Source organism: Sciurus carolinensis, chromosome 7, assembly GCF_902686445.1.
Source record: "Sciurus carolinensis chromosome 7, mSciCar1.2, whole genome shotgun sequence".
Taxonomy (NCBI): domain Eukaryota; kingdom Metazoa; phylum Chordata; class Mammalia; order Rodentia; family Sciuridae; genus Sciurus; species Sciurus carolinensis.
The window spans coordinates 35,622,560-35,643,643 of NC_062219.1; the positions used below are offsets into that span (position 1 = coordinate 35,622,560).

The window sequence follows — 21,084 nt, forward strand, 5'->3', positions numbered from 1 at the left end:
ATTTCTTCCTTATAGTAGTTAATTATGAATTTCACCAGTTCGTTTATGACAGAAGAAAAAAAACAGATGCTCACTCATCTTTGTCTTTATGTTATGTTCACCTAATACATTGTCATTAATGAAAAATTTCACCCAAAAACATTCCAGCATTTTCTGACCTCGTGATATCAACACTCTCTTGAATACTCTCTCCGACCTTACTTCTTATTGTCCTTGCCCTATCTCAGTCTGTTCCATGGTCATTTATATATTTACCCCCATGCACATTTTTCATTTGTTTGCATTAATTTTTTTGATTAAACATTTTAAAAGAAAAGGACAGGTTGATTGATGGCAGGCATTCTCTAAAGCTAAATCATGCAGCAAGCTGTCATAGCTAGAGAGGCTTCAAAATAGATACCAGTTTAGAACATTTTTGAAAAAAAAAACTAATCTGTTTTCTGATAATGTGATGGCTGACTTCAAAGTCTATCATCTTAACTGCCAGCTCTATTTCACCCTGGCATGGCTTTCTGTTACACCATCTAAGTGGGGACCTGACACCCATTCACAGTGCTCCCTGCCTGCAAAGCGGCTCATGAAGCATTTTACAGTTCAGCACTTCATTTTGCCTAAGCATCCTATAAATATACATACATTTGTCGCTGGATCAAGTGGACAAGCCCTGGCATGACCATAGCAGATGCACATCCCTCCAACCGAAATATCCTTGACTGAGTAGTAATACTGCAAAAAAGCAATCCAGAGAGAAATCCTGTTAAGATGACTGCAGGGTGAAAGCAACAAAAGGGAACATTCAGTTTGAAACTTTATTTTTTGCTTTTATCCTTAGTTTGAAGCATGCTTCTGTTTACTGAAGACAAGTGAGGGCTCACAAAACAGATGAAGTAACTTCTAGATTTGTAATCATAGCCCAAACAAAGAAGGCCTCTCATTTATGTTAGGTGGGCATTTTAGAATTTTTTTCCCCATAGACAATAAAAAGACCATGCTAAAGTACCCATCACTAAAAGCAGTTTTTATCTGGGACTGAGTATGGTAATTCTTCATAAAAGTTTTACATGGTTTATTGAAAGAAAAGTTCTTTAATTGTGATTATAGGAAACTGTATTCACAAATCACATGCAGGCTATTTTGCTCGGTGGATTTGAACACAAACAATAAATTTAGGGAAAGTTGTGCTGATAATAATGTATTTCTTACCCAAACGTTGAAGGATATAAAAAGGAACTGAAAGTTTGGTGTGCAGAACACTTACATCTTTTATTATTATGTTAAAATGTCCATATAATTACCTTTCTATTTGAAGTTAATACCGGGGTATGATCCTAATTATTTTAATCTACCAGCTATTTTTAAAAAGATTATTCATAATTGCAAGGTTAGATTAATATTAAAAATTTAATTAACATGCATATAACATTTCATTATTGTCAGAGCCCTTTATATTATCATATGGAATCCAAGTATTACTCTTAATGCAGGATAGCATTATTATTCAAATATATACCTAAAAAATCCCAGATTTAGTAAAAATAAATATGTGGACACAAATTTGAATTCCCTGACTTGAAATCCCTTTTATCCATTTACTTTCCTCCTTCTCCTCCTCTTCTTTTCCTCCTCTTCCCTGATGGTCCCCTCGTTCTTCTTCCTTTTGTTTCTGTTATTTACATATACTGTCTTTTAAAATATTTTATTACGTTATCTTGCTTGATAGACCTTGAACTAATGGAACTTGCTAGGAAATTTGGATAACATAAATATCTCCTTTTCACTTTATTACTTAATAATATTGATATGAATGGAGATATTTGCTCAAAAAGCTGGTACAGTAGGATTTGGAGATGCTTTTAAAATTGGGAAATTGATTTTAAATGTAAATGCATAATACTTTGCTTTTGAATCATGAAAAGCTGCAATTCAATATCCTATTTTTATATATTTAATTTGGCATGTTGTGTTTATTAAACTTCAGTACTTTCAAAAAACATTTATATGTTGACTTGTACTGCACTATATTAAATGCTTATGTACAACACAGTCATAAATAATGGATGTGCACCCCAACTCCTACTCTGACTCCTGCAAAAGATGATAAAAGGAACACTAATTTATTTTCATTGATTTTTTTTCCCTGATAGATATACTGTCAAGAAAGAATAAATTTCATTTCAATATTATTCAGTCTTTCTTGGTGCATAATTTTAAGTCATGCCAAAATGGGAATTAAAAGTGATTTTTTGAAACATGCAAAGAATCTAAACATTGCTATAAGATAATGATTACTTCTGCATAACACAATTGACAATATGTTGAAATATAATATGAGGTAAAGTGGTTTCAGTTTTAGAAAATACAGGGCACTAAAACATCTGAAATAGCTTATGTGGGGCTATTATAACTTTTAAAGTTATTTTGTGATGATGGAAAGGGTAGGCATGAGGAAATCAAGTAATGAAGAGAGAAAACATGTGAGGAGTGTTCAGGAACTGTTGTATTTAGCTTAGTGGTTAAGCAATTTGGTGACTGGTGTTAGAGGGTTGATCTTGGTAGACTTCTAGAATTAATTGCTTTCCCACAATGTTAATTTCTCTCTACTGTCCTATTTCTTACTATACCTCTAGTCTTATGGTGGATTCCTTGGTAGCCTGGATTTGCCTTATGGACTTAATGCCTGAATTGAATTTCCTGATAATAAAGTCTTGATTGTGTGGTAGTCTATAAGGGAAGTGACATAAACCAGTGAATGGGGCACAAAGTAGGCCGGCAGAAGTACAATTATCACCCATAGCAATCTGAGATGGTCATCTACGTCATAATCCAACATATTGTAGTTTAACATTGAAAAGCAGCACTTCTTATCAGCCTTGTGGTCAAAGAGTTGTGGAAGAGAAGCTTTAACTTTTTGTTTTCTTTCGTAATATTCTTTTCATAAAGAAAATCAGACACTACGTAGTATCCATTTTCTCCCATAGTAGTGTTTTTTAACCATGGCTCATGATTCATTATTAAAGCATAAAACATAAACTTTTAGTGAGACAAAATAGTCTACAGGCTAGCATCATTGATATCACCTGGGAACTGCTAGAATTTCATAATCTCAGCCCTGTCCCAGACCTATTGAATCCAAATCTGCATTTCCACAAGAACACCAGCTAATTCTGTGCACATTAAAGTTTAAGATAAATTACACTCTTTTAATCTCTGTGTGCATATACTAGGTCATGATAAAAAGTGTATTTCTTAGTGTGGGTTGTGGCAAAAAGTGTTTCAAAGTCCCTGTACTTTCAATAATAACTCAGCAAAGTCAATTATAATAATAGTGCCGGTTACCTAAAGCGACAAAAACTATTCTGTCCTCAAGCTTAAAAAACAAGGTTATGAACTTGACATTATGATACTAATTTAAGAAAAGTAGAAATTAAAGGTTAAGAATGTTAAAAAGTTTTGATAAATTTTACACACCTAATAAGTTGCGGACTTCAATTTGAACAAAGGAAAGTCTATCAAATTTTAAAACCTTTGATAACTGCTTGTACAAATCACTGAAAGATTTCTGTTAAAATTCCTTAGCAGACAATTAAAAAGATGGGTGTAATGTCACTCACAGGCTCTGATATGAGTCATTATAACTTACTCTTCTTGTAACAATGGGGTCAATCTCTCTCGGGTCTTTGTGAGCAAACATCATCAAGTCAGCATTCAAGGTACGGATTCTCTGGAATCTCAGGCGGATGTAGCGAGCAGAGGTGAATTCCAGCAGTTCAGGAGAAGGATCATCAGCACTTGGTCTCCCATTGATCAGAGAAATGTGAATCTGCGTAACATGGGGAATAATCGAGCAATCAAGTTTATCAAAATTAGACATCTGTTTTTGTTTGTTTCTTTTTTCCTAGAAAAATAAAGTTATGGCCCTGTTCTCCCACATAGGCAAATGCAGGCTCGTGTTTACTCACTAGACCACAGTGAGGTAATTAATGTACTTTATAGTTTTTCTAATATGCAAGCACACAATTAATTTGCTTATATCTTAAATGTTCTCTATACTATACTACAACTACCTGTATTACTTTATTCCAGGGCATTGCAACATCATCCCTTCCTAGGATTTCCATAAATTCTCAAATCAGCGTTTTCTGAAAACTATTGTACCCTAAGTCATTTAAGAATATGATATAGTGGGAAAACATCAAACTTAGTCAAAAAAAAAAAAAAAGAAAAAAGGAAAGGGAGTTACAAAATATCTGACAAAATCAGGAACCCATCAGAAACTTAATTCTGAACTTGAAACCATCTCTCTGTGTATGTGTGTGTGTGTGTGTGTGTGTGTGTGTACATATATAATACATAAAATATAGAGAGCAAAAATTGATAGATTATGATGAAAACTAGACAAACTTATGCTCATGGTTACAGATTTCAATAGATTGGTTTTTTTTCTTTGTTATTGTGATTTATTTACATTTTAATAATTGGCATTTTCGGGGTCATATCTAAAGACTAGAAACAACCAGATATCTATTAATGTTTGACCAGTTAAACAAAGTTATGCTGGATTATGTGCAATAATAAAAAAGATATAAAGAATCCATAATATACTGATAGAAAGGAATACTTGCACTTTTTTGCACTCTATAAATGGATTCCTACCTGTGCAATAAATTTAATCTAATCAAAATTTTTAAGGAATTTGAAATTGAGTGGTAGGTTTTGAACTGAAAATGCATATATTGACATAGGGTTAAAGAGACAGGAACACTAGAATTGGGAGATTTGTGCCAGGGTAGGAGATGTTCTGGTATAGGGCAATCTATGTGCACTTTGGGGACCAGTAACTTGAGGTCACCCCATGGAATTTTCATCTACCATATATCATGTGTTAATTATATTATTTGACAGGAGAGGCAATGATGTGTATTTCTATTCCTAACATTCTGCATTTATATAATCCCAGTAAGCATTTTATAAACTGACTTGCCAATAAACTACTTGAGTAACTAGAGAAATATAGCAAACTCTGAGAGGAGAAACCAATTCTGATGTCACAAAGAAGACTCAAAATGCCTCATGATCAGAATGTGAGATGTTCTAGCTAATTGAATTTAACTTGAATACTTAGTGAAGAATAAATTCATATAATCAAAAAATTGGAGCATGATAAAATGTAAGTTCTCCTAAAACACTGAATCTTAAACCACTGAATACCATCTAACAGAGCAAATTCTAAGAGTAAAGCAGATCTTGTATATGTCACAATTCTGGAATCTAGCAGGTGAGCCAACAAATGTTTGAAATTAGGTTTTCTCCACTACTTAAAGAGACATCAATTAAATGTTAAAAGAATGAACAAACAAATGCATGCAGTCATTAAAATTAGTTTCTCTTAAAGGTTAATTTTTGCATTTAAAAAAGTCACCAGTGCCCTTGAATTCATGCTTAAATTTCTTTCAAGTTCTCCCTGGATTTCTCCTTAAAATGCTATTTGAAACAAAACAAAACAAAAAAAAAATCAATATTTGTTTAAGATTACAGTTTTCAAAAGTTATTAAGGTATTTTTGGTGTTAATGATATAGTGAACCACATTTGTGTTACTTAAAGAGTCAGAAACTTCTCACGTAAACATACAAAGACTTTAAAAAAAAAAAAAAAAACTAGGTGTGTATGTTCTTATTTAGGTTACTAACCCATATAAGAGTTCCATGAAATATTCATCAAAAGAACACTTCTCCTCACAGCTTTGGTATTTTCCTCAAGCTACTCTGCCAAGAGATCTTGTGAATATGGCTCATCCCAAGCTGTTTCTGGGATATAAAACCAGCCAGCTGTTTGGCCATGTGTGTGCAGCTTCCTTACACCGTTTTTTTTTTTTTTTCCTCATCCCTTTTTCCCCCACTCTCCTTCAAAATAAATCATAATATTGGATAAGATATTTCCATTGGCACAATGTTGTGTAATTTCAAGTTCAGCATACTTCCTGATTCTCTATGGGGTGACAACTGGAAAGTGTCTATCTTCAAGAAAGATGAAAGTATCAGACCCCAAGACCACAGTTGTCTTGCTGTGAGGCCCTGGGAAATCCATGGCAGTCTAGTGTCTTCTGAAATTATTTCTATTACAGGCATGTTGGTGGGTGTACGTTCATGCTGTCACAGGAATTCTTTCCAACTGAAAATATCCGACTATGATTATCAACTGGGCTTGTTAGCTTTTAAAATTGCTTGTTTGTTCCTGAAACAAGCTTTCAGAAAATTAAAGGGAAAAACACATCCGAATACCTTTTTTTATTACTAAATGACTATATCAATATTACACTATTCACCCAAATAATTCTGGTTGTACAAAGTTAAGCATACTGCATATCACCTTTCCATTAAAGATGGATAAGACTTCTGTGTCTCTATGACATTTTTGCTTTAGAATATCATTTAAAATATTTTACATATTAAATAATGAAATTTATAGTATGGAAAATTGCCCCTTATTATATGACTGTATCTGATTTAGATTGCTGGAAGTGCTATGGTCCCCTTACCCTTCCCAAATGATACAAGTTTGTTGAGGGAATGGAGATCGCTAAAAGAGCATTAGCAAGTATCAGAAATCTTGAAATAAGTAGTGGAAGTGGATGAAGCTGAAATGTGATATGCTTTCTTAGATAAGCCAATCTCAAAAAACTAAAGGACGAATGATCTCGCTGATAAGTGGATGAGGACATATAATGGAGGGTAGGAGGGGTTAGCGTTAGGGTTAGGGTTAGGTTTAGGGTTAGGGATAAGGAGGGTGGTAAGAATGGAGGAAGGAAGGACTGTATAGAGGGAAAAGAGGGGTGGGAGGGGTGGGAGAGGTGGGGGGGAAGAGAAAAAAAATAACAGAATGAATCAAACAACATTGCCCTATGTAAATTTATGATTACACAAATGGTATGCCTTGACTCCATGTACAAACAGAGAAACAACATGTATCCCATTTGTTTACAATAATAAAAAAAAAGTACATTTTTCCAAATCCTTTTTTATTATCAATCGCTGAGTGCGCCAATGAGATAGGTACAACAAGTTGAAAGTAAACAGACCCCAGAAGTTTAAACAATGAGTTCATACATGTTGGGTGAGATTAGCTATTTATATTTGTGGCCAAAGAATTTGCATACAAAATGAGTGGCTGAGACACCTGGGAACTTCCTAAATCCAATCGTTCTTAACATTGTGTTATTTCAGGGAGGAGAGTAAGATTATAAAGATAACTTTTAAAAATGAGTCTCAACACTTTTATTTAAGACGGTGAAAAACCAAATGGGTTTGAAGAAGGGAAGTGAGCTACAGAGTACTTAGAAAAGGGGGAAAGTACAACAATTTGTCACTGTGTTCTCAGCACAAGGCAAAGGCTCTGGTTCTGCTCTAGTTGGAAAATAGGGAGCTTTCTAGACTACCCTCTCCTGTGCTCCTGGTATTCTGGAGCTTCCTCCATTTTATTGTCCCTGCTCTTGGGAAAGTCACCAATGTTCTTCACATTTTTACTATGTGAAATAACCAATTATCAGTTCTTACCATAGTCAGCAAGGGAAATAACTGATTGATTACTCCACTGATTTCTAGGACACACAGTTCTCGTTCAGCTCCTCCCTCCCTGGCTATCCCTTCTTAATCTCTGTCACTACTACAGGATGATTTCCCCTTAACTAAAATGCTTTGGACCTGAAGTATTTTAGAATCTTTATATTTTGAAATATTTAGATATCTATAATGAGATATCTTCAGAATGGGACCTAATTTCAAACACAAAATTCATTTATGTTTCATATATACCTTGTACACATAGCCTAAAAGCAATTCACATAATACTTTTAATGCATTTGTATTTTGACTGAAACCAATCAGGAGAGGTAAGGAATAGAATTTTCTAGTTCAGAGGTCATATGGTACTGTTCAGCTCAAACTTTAGAGCATTTCATTTTTTGGATGTTTGAAATAAGGATGCTCAACCTGTACCTTAGCTCTTCCCTAACTTTCTAATATAAAAGCACCATAGTACACAGTCCTTTTCTTCAGCTCTGACCACACTTACTCAGTCATCCCATCTAAGCACCTGACTTCCAATTACCATCTCCCCTGGTGTGTCTCACACAGAAATCTCCAGGCCTGCTCTCTTTGAAATTTAGAATGCAGCAACCAACTGCCCACTTGCTGAAGTTATTAGGCTCTCCTATGCTCATTCCAAAAGAGTTCCTGCTTTATATACACCATCTGGTTTTCCCAACATTACTAGAGCATCCCATCCTTTTACCTACTTCTGACCAAGGCTTTAGATTTATGACTTCCTTTGTTTTCTTATCCCTATATCAAATTTATTTGCAAATCTTGTTGGTTCTACTTTCAAAATATGTCCAGCATCCAATCACTTCTTACCACCTCCACTAAAACCATCTCAGTTCAAGCTTTCCTCATCTTCCATCTGGGGCACTAATGTTGCTTGTTTCTCTATCCACTGGAACATGAGCCCAAGAGCTTAGATGTTTCTGTTTTATTAACCGATATGATTCCTAGCAGACACTGGATAACATCTGGTAAAAATTAAGTGCTAAAAAATTATTGAATAAAAATTCCTATTATTTAGTAATTACTAAATATTTAACAAATTAAAATAACTTTATATTTAAAAAACAATTTCATGGAGTAATCAGATTTTTTCTACTATTAATATAACTAAATCTTTGAGTATGCTCTTTCCACAAAATTAAAAACTTGTTAACCCTTTATTTAATTTTCTATTCGAGCATTTTAAGTTAAAGTTAGTTGTATTGGCCCATGATTGTTTTTATATCTTAGTTTATTAGTTAATATAGTTAAACATTAGTTAAATATTAGTTAACTTTATTCTGCATTACAAAGTTTCATTTTGATAGGCTATTTTTTAGCTGACAATAACACATTAATGTATTTTTTGAAGCATGAGACATTGTATTTGAAATTAAGAACTATTCAGCCTATTCAGAGCACAGATCTTATCCACTGGTTAGCCCCAACGTTAGGGCAAATTAATGAGAAATTATTAAAGACTAAAGTAAAATCATTTCTGAAGAGAAAAATAATGATCTATACAGATAAATGACTATATTCCTCAGGTGCATCAGTATGCCAGTAACCAGAACTGGAAAGGCTTCTTTATATGCAGCTGATAGTGCACTAAATTAGATGGAAGATCTTTATTAAATATGCCACAAACATTTAAAGTTCACAGGCCCAACTAAAACAACTGCTCTCTGATGGTGGATGACTAGTAAGCTGCTTGAAAAGTAATGCTCTAATAATAAAATGTCAAAGACTGTGCATGACTTTAACTAACTAACCTATTCCAAGAACACAGGGAAATGTCAGCTTAATGAACTGTTTAACAAATATGACTGTATTGTTGACAACTCTACTCTTAAGTTTAGTCTTAACACTTCCATAAAAAGGCATTTTGTGTTAGATACCTACATGGTCCTAATTGCCCTGAAACTTAAATGGCTTTTCTTTGTTCTTCAGAATTATAATTCTTGAATTTGTCATTCCTGGATAAAAGCTTTGCCTTCCATGAAGTATTTAAAGAGATTCTTCACTGTCAAAGCAATAGCCATTAATATATTGCAACGTAATAAGAAAATTAGGTCTCTTCAGTGTATTTGTCATCTTATGTTTTTATTTTTCTTCTTTCCTAGTAAAACTGCTTAAAATATTATGCTCCAAAGGTTTGCATAGCTGCTCTGCTGGTCAAAAAAAATAAATAAATAAGAAAGTAATCAATTCACCACCGCCATTTCGCATCAGTTGTTGCAAATCTTGCAAACTTTTTTTTTTTTTTTAACTTCCTGTACCAATAGCAGATTTCATGTGACAGTGACGTCTAATTCCTATGGAACTGCTGAATACTCAGAAGATCTAAATTTTTAGAAAAAATCAAAAACAGAAGCAAGTCTGAGCTGCTTTAGGAATCATAATTTTCTCAAAAGTCTCAAAACTGGTATAGATCTTCCTCTCAAAAAACTTTTGGTGATGTTTTTGGTTTCTGCAAGCAATTCAGGAGAGCATTTATTTGTAAGTCCCTTGTTCAAGATGAGCTAAGGTTAGTTTCAGCTGAAAAATGCAGAGTTAGGTGACCTGCAATCCATCATAATTAAATGGAAGATCTTCATATCATTCCCTCTGGTCATGATTTTTAAGAAGAATACTGACCACTAAGTTTCTGAAATTTTCAAAAGGAGGAAATATTCTAAATGCAAATCTCACTCCTTCCTTTTTTCCCACTTTTTTTCTGAAAGGATTTTGACATATAAGACTTTATTTCACATATATTCTAAAATGCTTTGAAAAAATACTTCCAGTTGAAAATATTTTATTTATCATTGTTTTTTTCTTTCTCCTGTTATATAATATTTGCATGGATAAAAGAAGAGTAGTCAAAATAGATTTTCTCAGTCTCTTCTGGGACTTTCTGATTTACATTTTATCAAATGCAAATGTCATTGCTAAATCCTTGTGCTGTCAAGCTAAGACTATATAGGGATATAGTCATCATCTGAAATTCACAGTCAGGAAAGAATCTAAGAGGACAAGTCATGAGGGAAAATTCCAAAATGAAGTTTTCTTGCTTTCCTCAAACATTTGCACTGCTCTAAATTTTGTTTTGGTTGTACCCCAACCAGAGAGAGCCTAAGAGAATAGTATCAGCAGAATAGTACTCAGCTGTTTCACCTCCCTCACTATATCAGAAATTTTTTTACAATACATAGGACCTTGAATAGAGAAGCAATAGTGGTTATTATTGTGTATTTACTGGATACCAGAAACTTATATGTGCTCTGTATGTACTATTGACACATTTAATGATCCCAACAACCAACCTCAGGAGGTAAGTACTATCATTGGCTTTTTTATTTTTTTTAAAAAAAACAAAATAGACATTAAAATTTTAACAAGCATGACCAAATATAGTTAGGATATGTTCCAGTTCTAGTCTGACTTCATTAGATATGCATCTTATCATATCACTGCACTACCTTACAGAGCAGGGACTCACCAGGCATTTGTTGGATGAATAACAACGCTGGTCATGTAGACACTATTTGAAGGATTGTAGCAACAGAGACTCACCACAATAAGAGAGCCTATTCCATACACCCTCTGCCCATTCTTTCTCTGACCAGCTTTCTTTCTGATTCCAGCTGTGATAGACCCTATTATTTTAACTTTATTTCTTCTTTGACGTTCTGCTTTTGTTTCTCTGGAATTATCTTTATTGCTTGACTTCCCCAGCTCCTGATTTTCTTCATTAATTTGTGTAGTATTTGTCCTAATTCTATCTATTCTAGACTTCCTGGTGTAGACTGCTTACCATGCCCTAGTCACTACTCAGGACCTACCATTGGATTAGAGATGCCCAGGTCTCCTGTGAAGGAACACATGTGAGGCAGAGAAAAGCATAAGAGATCACTAAGCAAAGGATAGTTCAGCACCAATAATACTTCCCAGCACTGCTCCACGTCAAGAGAAATTCTCCTGGCAAATGGAAACAAATTTCTATGCTGATCAAAACCAGAACAGAACACGTATGTCTAAGAGTTGAAGGCAGAATCATTATTATCCAGAAAAGTTCCAACAACTCCTAAAATCTTACTATCACAATAAATTAAATTGGTTATGACAGTTTAAGTACCTAAGTGTTTTATTAAAGTGGAAATCATCCTGGTGTGCCAAAAATTTTACTTTATGTAAATTATATATGGTAGATGTATATAAAAAGCCTCAAATTAGAGGAAGAAGAAAATGATAATATGTTAACACTCAAAATAAATATCTGTGAAACTAACATGGTCTTCCTTAAGGTAGACCTATCAGAAAGTTCTCAACAAGAAAAAAGCAAGTGAGAATACAATGACCTACATTGGTGAGACAAAACAATCAGAACACTTGAAAGATAAATAACAGCACAAAGGAAAACTTAGGCAACATTTTCCTGTTTTGTTTTTTGTCCCCATGTGGAAACACTTGTTTAAAATTAAAATAAAATCTTGGAGCAGGAGGTCTCAATACACTGCCAGATCCTGTGTCACAAATTGGAACAAAACCTAGACATGCACTTGAAAGGGAAATTCAGACTCTTTCATTCTTGTTCTCTGATTCAGAGGATCCTCAGAGAGAAATTATGTGTGTGTGTATGTGTGTGTGTGTGTGTGTGTGTGTGCGCATATGTCTCTTATCTGTATGTAAGTGAAAAGTTGTATAAATATATTAATTTGATTTTCCCCATTTGTATAGTTGTGCCGTCTTGCGATGGCCATTGGCCATCTCAACAGATCTACTGTTCCAAAAGGCTTAATCTCAAGATGTAATCTCAAGATCTCCTTTAAATTATAGAGTCATGCTAATACTCGGAACAGAGTTTGAATGTAGACACAGGCTTCCTAAGACCTATGATTTTCCCTAGGCTAGTCATATTTCTAACATGGCTAATATGTATTTGCAAACTAGAGTCCCCAGTGGTTGCCCACATTGTCCCCACCTCTGACACTTCCCTGATGCCAGCTGTCTGCTTTCCTCAAAATAGGGAAAGCCTTGTTCTTGAAACACTTCCCTCTTTTGTCATCTTTTCTTCATCTTTTACTTTTGTTTACACAGTATTAATTTTTGGTAGTTCCATCCATATCTTTACTTATTCTCTATTCATCTCTTACTTCTTTCCTTTTGCTCTGATAATTTTTTTATTATTATTAGCAAAGCTGTAGATCCATGGCTGGTCAAATTCTATGCTTACCAATGAAATCATGTGTTCTATTACTCAATATATGGACCCAGCCCAGCTTTGTAAAAGGAAACCACAGGCATTATCTCTCCAATTTTGTGATATTTTTCATTGCATAAAAAATTAAAAGCAAATCAAATTTTTTTTTGCAAAAGAAGATTTTATATTTATATAAGTGATGAGCTTTTCCTTTCAGTAAGCTTATTGATCTGTGTGTAACAGTTTAAGGTGTTTGTATTCTTTTCTAACACTGGTTTTTCCTGTGTGCTTGATATTTTGTATAACTGCACACGTATACTTGTGTGTTCAAAGAGATAATCATGCTGTCACACATATTGGAGACAGTTTGCCCATGTTCAAACTGTGGCTCTGCTACTTACTATGTAGGTATATTAGGCAATTTACTTAATCATTCTGTGCCTCAGTTTCTTCTGCAAATGGCAAACAATAGCAATAATTGCTATCTCACTGCTGTTTGGTGGATTAAAAGAAATAATCCACTTTAAATGATTAGAATAATGTCTATCACACAGGAAAATCTAAGTGCTATGTGTTATTCTGGTGAGAATAAAAATAGTGCAAGTTACTTTTTTCCACTAAGCAGGATGGGTTCCACTCTTTAGGGTAGCTACTCATTACCAACCTGGTCAGCCTCAGAGAACAAGGATGGAGTAACGGATTTCCCACCCACAATGGAGAGACCATTCTAAAATGCTAACGTGTTTGAATATCAATAGGAGAACACATGTCAAGGAGAAAAAGACAACTTCTTGTGTTTTGTCTTCTTATCCATGTCCATTTTTCACACAAGCAATGAAGAAAATGAAAGATTAGAAGACTTCTTGGCTCAAACCTCCTCTACTTCTATGCTGAGGCATTTGCCCTGGGGATGGCCTATATTCTCATCCCCTGACATGATGCTTTGGAGGCTGAGATCAGAGGAAGTGAGTAATACCATTACAGAGCCTGCAGGAAGAAGAGACTAGAATTACCACCAGCTAGGTGGTAGTTTGTAAGAGGAGAAAGATGCAAAGGAAAAGAATCTGATGTAAAAAGGGATCCTCTGTAAATCTGACTTCATACTTAAGATTTTGCTGGAGCCATCACATTTCTATCTCATACTGCAATGAGCACAGATAGCTAAATATTAAAGAGGACAAAGGTTCTAAGAAAGTGCTTCATTGAGGATGCTCAGTCTTCATTTCACATGCTCTGCAGAACAACAATTGTGATACACAAGTTTAGGATCCTCCTTTTATTCTGTATGGAGGTGAATCATAATCATTTATTTACTAGGTTTGCAGGATGCTGTCTTTGTGCACCTCAGCATCTGCACAGCACCAGCAGATTTCTAGTCCCTTCAAAGAAACAGACTGCACAAAGGATCCTCTCCTCCCACGCAGCCAGAAGATGAAGTTTTCTGCAGATTTACCAAGTACACAGTGTTCTTGTTCTTTTGCTGGACTCCAACTAATAACTGACCACAGGAAGCTGTGGGGCCATGCCCTCAAAGAGGCTCAGAAACAGCTCGTGTTGTTGGTTAGCTGGCGGGGGTTGGGACATGCTGAAACTCAGGCCCTCATTTCCTACAGGAACGCATGCAGAATAGCTAATATTTAGAAACATTAAAACTTGAGAACAATGAATAAATATCTGATTAGAGGTCATCGATCATTACTGTAAGTTATTTGTCTTAAGTGGACTTTGTTTCACAACATTTCTTTTCTCTCTCCTCTTGACAAACACAGCGTGAATGAAAGGTAAAGGGAATAAAACATTTAATCAATCATCCAGGGGCCAAGGCTGAATTGCTTTCTGTTATACATTTGCTGCCAAGTTCATGGAATCAGGTTTGTTTTCAATTATTTGTAATATGCTTTCCCAGAAGAATTTATAATAGGTTGTTTAGGCACTGTTCCCTTTTCTATTAATGACAAAAATACAACTGTTTCTCCTTAGCAAAAAAGAAAAGGAGTTAAATTAGGAAAATAGTTATGAATGCTGCTGTTGGGCTGGAGGCCTGTTTGTGTTTGTTTTTATTCTAAACTGGCTTCAATGAGAAATGGCAATAAGATTCCTTCATTTATTCCCCACTCTCACTATCTTACTTCCAAAACAAGTTAACCTTAAACTCCTTATTGAGAGAGTTAATAACAAGGACACCTATATGCAGTTAAAAGAAGCATATGCTGTGATTCTCTCTTGTGTTGTAATGACTGTGAAATTCATTCCTTGAAAAAGAGATATACTGTAAGTCTGGTGAATATTCAATGCCAGGAACCAACACTTCTAACCAATTTCTAACAATTACCTTTTCTCAGGCTTCTCAGTAGCTCTCCTCTTGGGCTCTCATGGCCCATTACTAAAGCATCTCTGCCATTTCCAGAATCTTGGTCACAAGGCACAAATGAGGACAGACTCCTTACCAGCAGATGCCATTCCTTATTAGCTGACTAGCCATGGCAATATTTTGAGAAATAGAAAGAAGAGTCTCTGAAATCCTGTTCCTAGGCAGCCCAAAGGGCTCTATTACTTCTGTGGAGACAGGATGCCTCGTCTTCCTCGTCTCAATCATTACACTCCACAGCACAGGGCCAGAGACCCCAGTGGTCTTTCTCCATGACCTTTCTTATCCACAGTGACCCTAAGTGCACCCCTGGGAGACTGGTTTTTAAAAATTTCAAGTCTCAGACTGGTATTAGAAGTGGCTGGGGTTTGTATATACGTTTTTCTGAAAATCTGATCAATATTCCATCCCTTCTTTGACTTCATTTCTGATAATTGACTTTCTTTTCTGTTTCTAATCCTTTCTTCTTCATCATAATTAAGCCTTTTCACTGAAATATCTCATGATCTTCTAATAATTTACTTTAGCTGAAGTAATCCTTCCTCCTAACTGCTGTGTCTACACACCTACTTCTTTAAATCTCCTTTACTGAGTCTATGAAGTTATGCCATTTAAAAAAAAAATTAAAACAGAACTTATTCTTAGTTCTAAGGGCATGCCCCATTTGTGTTTGACTTAGATTTCTTCTCTCGTATGTATCTATCCCTGTTTCCCAAGCAGAAGTATATGTGAGAAACAGTTTTGCTGGTTTGACAATAAAAGAGGAAAACACTCTTTTAGGACACAAATATTGTTATCAATTATATAGCTTGTAGAGAAGTACACAGACAATACCAACAATCCTGTTTCTTTCTTATGTAAAAATGTAAGGTCAAGAAACTCATGAACAATTTAAAAATAGCATTCCAGAGTTATGCATCCAATGAGTGTTGCCCTTTTAAAATAATTATTTTGGGGTGCTCTATTCATAAAAGACTTGAGTTGTTTCCAGTATTTTAATACTACTGCATTTTTCTTTATTCCGATTTTTTTTTGAAGGGGTAGGAGGAAAAGTATTTCAAGAACAAAGGATATTGGGGGAAAAGAATATATGTCACAAAAATTAAAAGTCAGAATAGAAATAGAAAATTCAAGCTGAAAATGGAGGAAGGTACAGATAACAGAGTCTTCCACCTATTCCCTTCAGCACCCAGAGCTCCGGGGCTCTTTTCTGCTTCAGTACTCCTTAAGAAACAACCACCAGGACCTGCTGGGAAATTTTAAAGATTTCAGGAAAGAATTGGTGACCAAAGATAGTTTACTTAAAAAAATCTTTGCCCTTCCAATAGTTTTCCCTTATCTGTGGTTTTGCTCTGCACAGCCTCAGAAACTGATGGTCAACCGCAGTCCGGAAATACTAAGATTTGTCTTGACTCTTTCAAGATAGAGAGAGAGAGCACATTGGCATAACTTTTATGGTATGTTGTTATAATTGTTCTATTTTGTTAGTTATTGTTGTTAATCTCTTCCTGTACCTAGTTTATAGATTAAACTTTATCAAAGGTGTGTATGTACTGGATAAAAAAAAAAAAAAACAACATGGTCTATATAGGGTTTGTAGCTGTTCTTGGGTTCCAACATTTAGGATGTATCTGAGCAGCTAAGGGAGACTATTGTATCATAAAATCAAATTACTGTAGTCCATTTAAGACTATTATTCACCATGGAAAGGATATTACTATATCAGTATCACTTACTAAAAAAGGTTTTAGAGTTAAAAATGAAAGTACATGTTGCAAAATTATGTAATATGCTTAATCCTACATTTAAACCTGTATTGTAAATTATATTGAAATTATATGCTATAAATTTCATTTAAAATTATACTTTTGCCAGCTTCTGTTTTCAGTCCTTAAGATCATTAAAACACAATAGGTTAAATCAAATTTTAACACATGATTATTTTAATGTAGACTCTCATATTTATAAATAAACCATATTTTTCCATATCACTGAATGAATTATTTTGATGAATTCAGGATTTTTTTTAGTTTTGAGACAAAAAGAACCTTTATGCTTAGGTGGGTTATCTGACATGTCCTTCCAGCTTGGAGGATAGCTCATTTGTTTTCCAATGAACATCTGTTTGACAAATTGAAATGCTAATTATGATTTATCATGGCCATGACATCAAATATCCAGATAGTAATAAACATTGATGACTAACTATATTTTTTAGTTCCACCCAGATGTTTGGCATCACATAAGACACCACCTTAGTTTTACGTCAAAAACAAAAACCAAAAAAAAAAAAACATGAGTTGGACTCAAAATAACAGAGAAGAAACCAAAATGAATAAAGTGATCAATGCCTTACTTTTTTCTCAATATATACAATTCCACTGACAAGACTTCGTAAATATCACAAATAAAATTTTACTTAAAAATAAATTTCTTTGGCTGGGATGTAGCTCAGTGTTAAAGCCCTTGTCTTATATGTGTGAGGCCCTGGGTTCAATCTGCAGAACTGTAAAAAGTAAAAATGAATAAACAAATAAATAAATAACAAGATAAACATAAGTATCTTTCAATGTTTTACAAATCCAACCAAAACCAGAAATGAAACCTAATTGTGACTATCCAGTGTTAAATTTGAATATCTGACACTGAGCATATGATTTATCTTATAAAATTGTTTTAAAAGTTCCTAAATTCCAAGTTTATCCTTTAGATGTTATTTCAAGAATGTACCATTACGACATATTCTTGAATATATAATAGTTAACAATTTAAAATGTGGATCCTGAGGAGCATTAAACAGACACACTAGTTGGTTTACTTTTCTTTAATATATACCAAATCTGGAAAAGCCTGGTCAAGTTTTTCTATATGGGTCTGGACCCCCTTTCCCTGGACACTGTTTATTTAATAACATTTTCATTTTCTTGGGAATAAAATGGAATTAGCAAATTGTTCATTGTTTATCTTGTAAATCACACCAAGTTTAATGTGAACATTTCTCAAAAGATTATTTTCGCATCCTGTAACTAAGAATGTGAAATACTTGCAACATTCTTGGGAGAAATCTCCCTGTCCAAAACTATGTGTGTCCACTCTTTGATCTTACAGTTTCTACTCACTTCTCTGACCTCTAAAGGTCAACATTCTTCAGGACTCACTTCTAGAACATGTTGGTCACAGACTTCCTTGGTGATCTCATGAATTCACATGGTTTTAAATCCCCCCAACTTTTATTTTTTCCTGCAGTACTGGGGATTGAATCCAGGCCTTGCACGTGCTCCACCACTGGGCTGCAACCCAGCCCCAAATTTATATTTTTAAGCAGCATTTCTCATCTGAACACCGGAATACTGCATCCTGTCTATTCAACACCACCACAATGTCCAATAGACCTTTTAATATATACAAAATTGAAGTCCTGTGTCTCCCTGTCAAATCTGCTACACCGACAGTCTTCCCCAATTCACCTAATGGTAACTCAGTCCTCTAGATGCTTAAGCAAAACGATGGACTTGTCCTCATCTCACTCACTCCCACCTCATGTAAGATCATTGGCACATCCTCTGGAAGGTTCCAATTGGTCAGGAAATCCTGTTGACTCTATACTTAAAATATAACTTCTATTCAGCAACTCCTTACACCTTTGCTGCTGCTTTAACACTCAAAAGTCACTGTAATTTAGCCTCTGAAGTGCTGCAAAAGTCTCTTCACTGCTCTCCTGCTTCCCCTTCCCTCCTCTAAAACTCACCCAGAGCAGCTGGAGTGAGGGGAGTGAGGGGGCGTGGGGAGGGGAACATCATGCCATCAAGGGTTCTTTTTGGAGTGTTGAACATGATCTAAGATTGGACTGAGGTGCAGGTTGCCCAAGTCTGTGACCATACTAAATACTCCTGGACCACATGCTTTAAATTGGTAAATTATGTTGTATATAAAATATATCTTCAAAGACTCTTTGAGGAGAAAAAAGAGGACTGTCAAATGTCTGAGTTTTTATCATGTTTGCAAGATGACAAGTCAGGCTATACAGTTTCATGGATGCTGGAAGAACATATGGGACTTTAAACAGGGAAGAAGACTTTTATTACTCAAAGTCCAGGAAGCCACATGAACATCACCATATTTGATACCAGTCCCCAAGTTCTGCTTGTAAAAGACAGAAAGAAGATGGACTGGGGCCTGCACTCACAGCCCGTATGTAACTGAGGAGGAATCCTGATTTAAGAGCTCTAGCTGTCTCTTCTGGGTGGTGAGCATATTTGCCCCTTGATCTGGGTGGAAACAGCATCCATATCTACCCCAGCTATAAACAAACCTGACCTTTGCTTCACAGAGACGCTACATAAACATCCTTGAAAAGATAGTCTGCCACAAAAACGCTCTTCCCCAGTTTCCAAAGTTATAGCCAATTTGCCAAGGTTTCTGTCTGAATGTAGGCCTAAGCTTTTAGATTTCAGTTTTAGTCAAGATGTATTATTTGGAGAACATATCACAAGAATTAAGTGGTTTTAAGTGGTAGTAATTTTTAAAATAAGCTTTTATATGGTTCTTTAAGAAAAACACTTTATAGGGATATAATTGACATACAAAAAATTGTAGTACATATTCAATATATCCAACTTGATGAGTTTGCAGATAAGGGTATATCAATAAAACCCTCACCAGGATCTATGCTATCAGTATATCTGTAACTATCAAAAGTTTCTTCTCACTCTCTTTATTTATTATTATACTTATGTGGTAGAAACACACACTGTAAAATATAAGGTGTTAGAAAAAATGTGGTACAAAATACAGTATCGTTAATGCTAGGCACTATGCTGAATTGTAAATCTCTAGAACTTGTATCCTTTGATGGGTCCTTCCATTGTCCCCTTCTCTCAGACCCTGGTAATCACCATGATAGCCTGTGTTTCTATGAGCTTTGACTATTTTAGATTCCTCATGTAAGCGAAGTCATATAGTATTTGCACTGTGTCTGGCTTATTTCAATTACATAATGTTCTTCATGTTCATCCATGTTGTTCCCAATGACAGGATTTCCTTCTTTATAAGGCTGAATCCTACTGCATCATAGGTATGAATATACCACATTTTATCCAGTTATCCATCAGTGGATATTTAGGTTGCTTCTATATCTTAGTTACTATGAGTAATGCTATAAAGAACGTAAGAGTGTAGATATCTCTTTGAAAACCTGATTTTAATTCCTTTAGATATATATCTAGAAGGAAGATGACTAGATCATATGGTTATTCTACTCTTAATTATTTTGCAGAAACTCAATATTCTTTTAATTACTAGTCACACCAATTTATTTTCCTTCTAGGTTAGTTTTATACATTAAATTTATCTTATTTAACTCTAAGTATCAGGAAGGTATTACTGTGTTCCTTATTTTTTTGGATGAAGAAACAAGCTCAGAGAGGTTCCCAAGAACACCAGCTAGGAAGTTTGAGAGCTGGGATTCAAATCCAGTAGTAACTGCATGTGGTAGGGATGTGTGGGTGCGGTGGAGCATGCCAAGAGAGAAGGATAGCAGTTAGAGGTAACCACTCCACAACCTTTGTCCAGCAAACCTGGAGATTGCTTGCTCCCCACAAAAGCATATGTCACAAACCTTTGCATAAACACCATCAGAGAGGAATCATGTGACAATCTTCACATATGATCTTGCTTCCTTCCTAGTGTGTCTAGTGAGACATCTTCTCCAATAGATTTTCAAAGTCATGAAGCAAAGAGTAGCAAGGAGGCTTTCTGGGTCACATTTCTCTGAAATTTACTTTGGATCACAAGTATTATTAGGACTGCTTGAGCACATTTATACTCCTAGGGCTCCCTTGAATGAAATCCAGTCCAGTAGGGAACATAAAAATCTATGCCACTGCTACCCACAAAAGGTCATGTGGCGTATAAGGAAGAAATTCCGATTGGTTAAGATTTTTTCAAGAACTGAATT

General features: G+C 35.0%; 1 protein-coding gene across 7 annotated transcripts in view; it reads right to left on the reverse strand.

Annotated features, from left to right (window-relative positions):
- Window positions 1-21,084, reverse strand: part of Lama2 (laminin subunit alpha 2) — a 582,198-nt gene that overhangs the window by 360,311 nt on the left and 200,803 nt on the right. For all 7 annotated transcript variants that reach the window (XM_047557822.1, XM_047557827.1, XM_047557826.1 and 4 more), the window contains exons 5-6: window positions 3,641-3,820; window positions 637-726 (exon numbers count right to left, since the gene is read on the reverse strand). In XM_047557822.1, coding sequence (XP_047413778.1) covers window positions 637-726; window positions 3,641-3,820 — 270 coding nt within the window. The remainder of the gene's footprint in view (window positions 1-636; window positions 727-3,640; window positions 3,821-21,084) is intronic.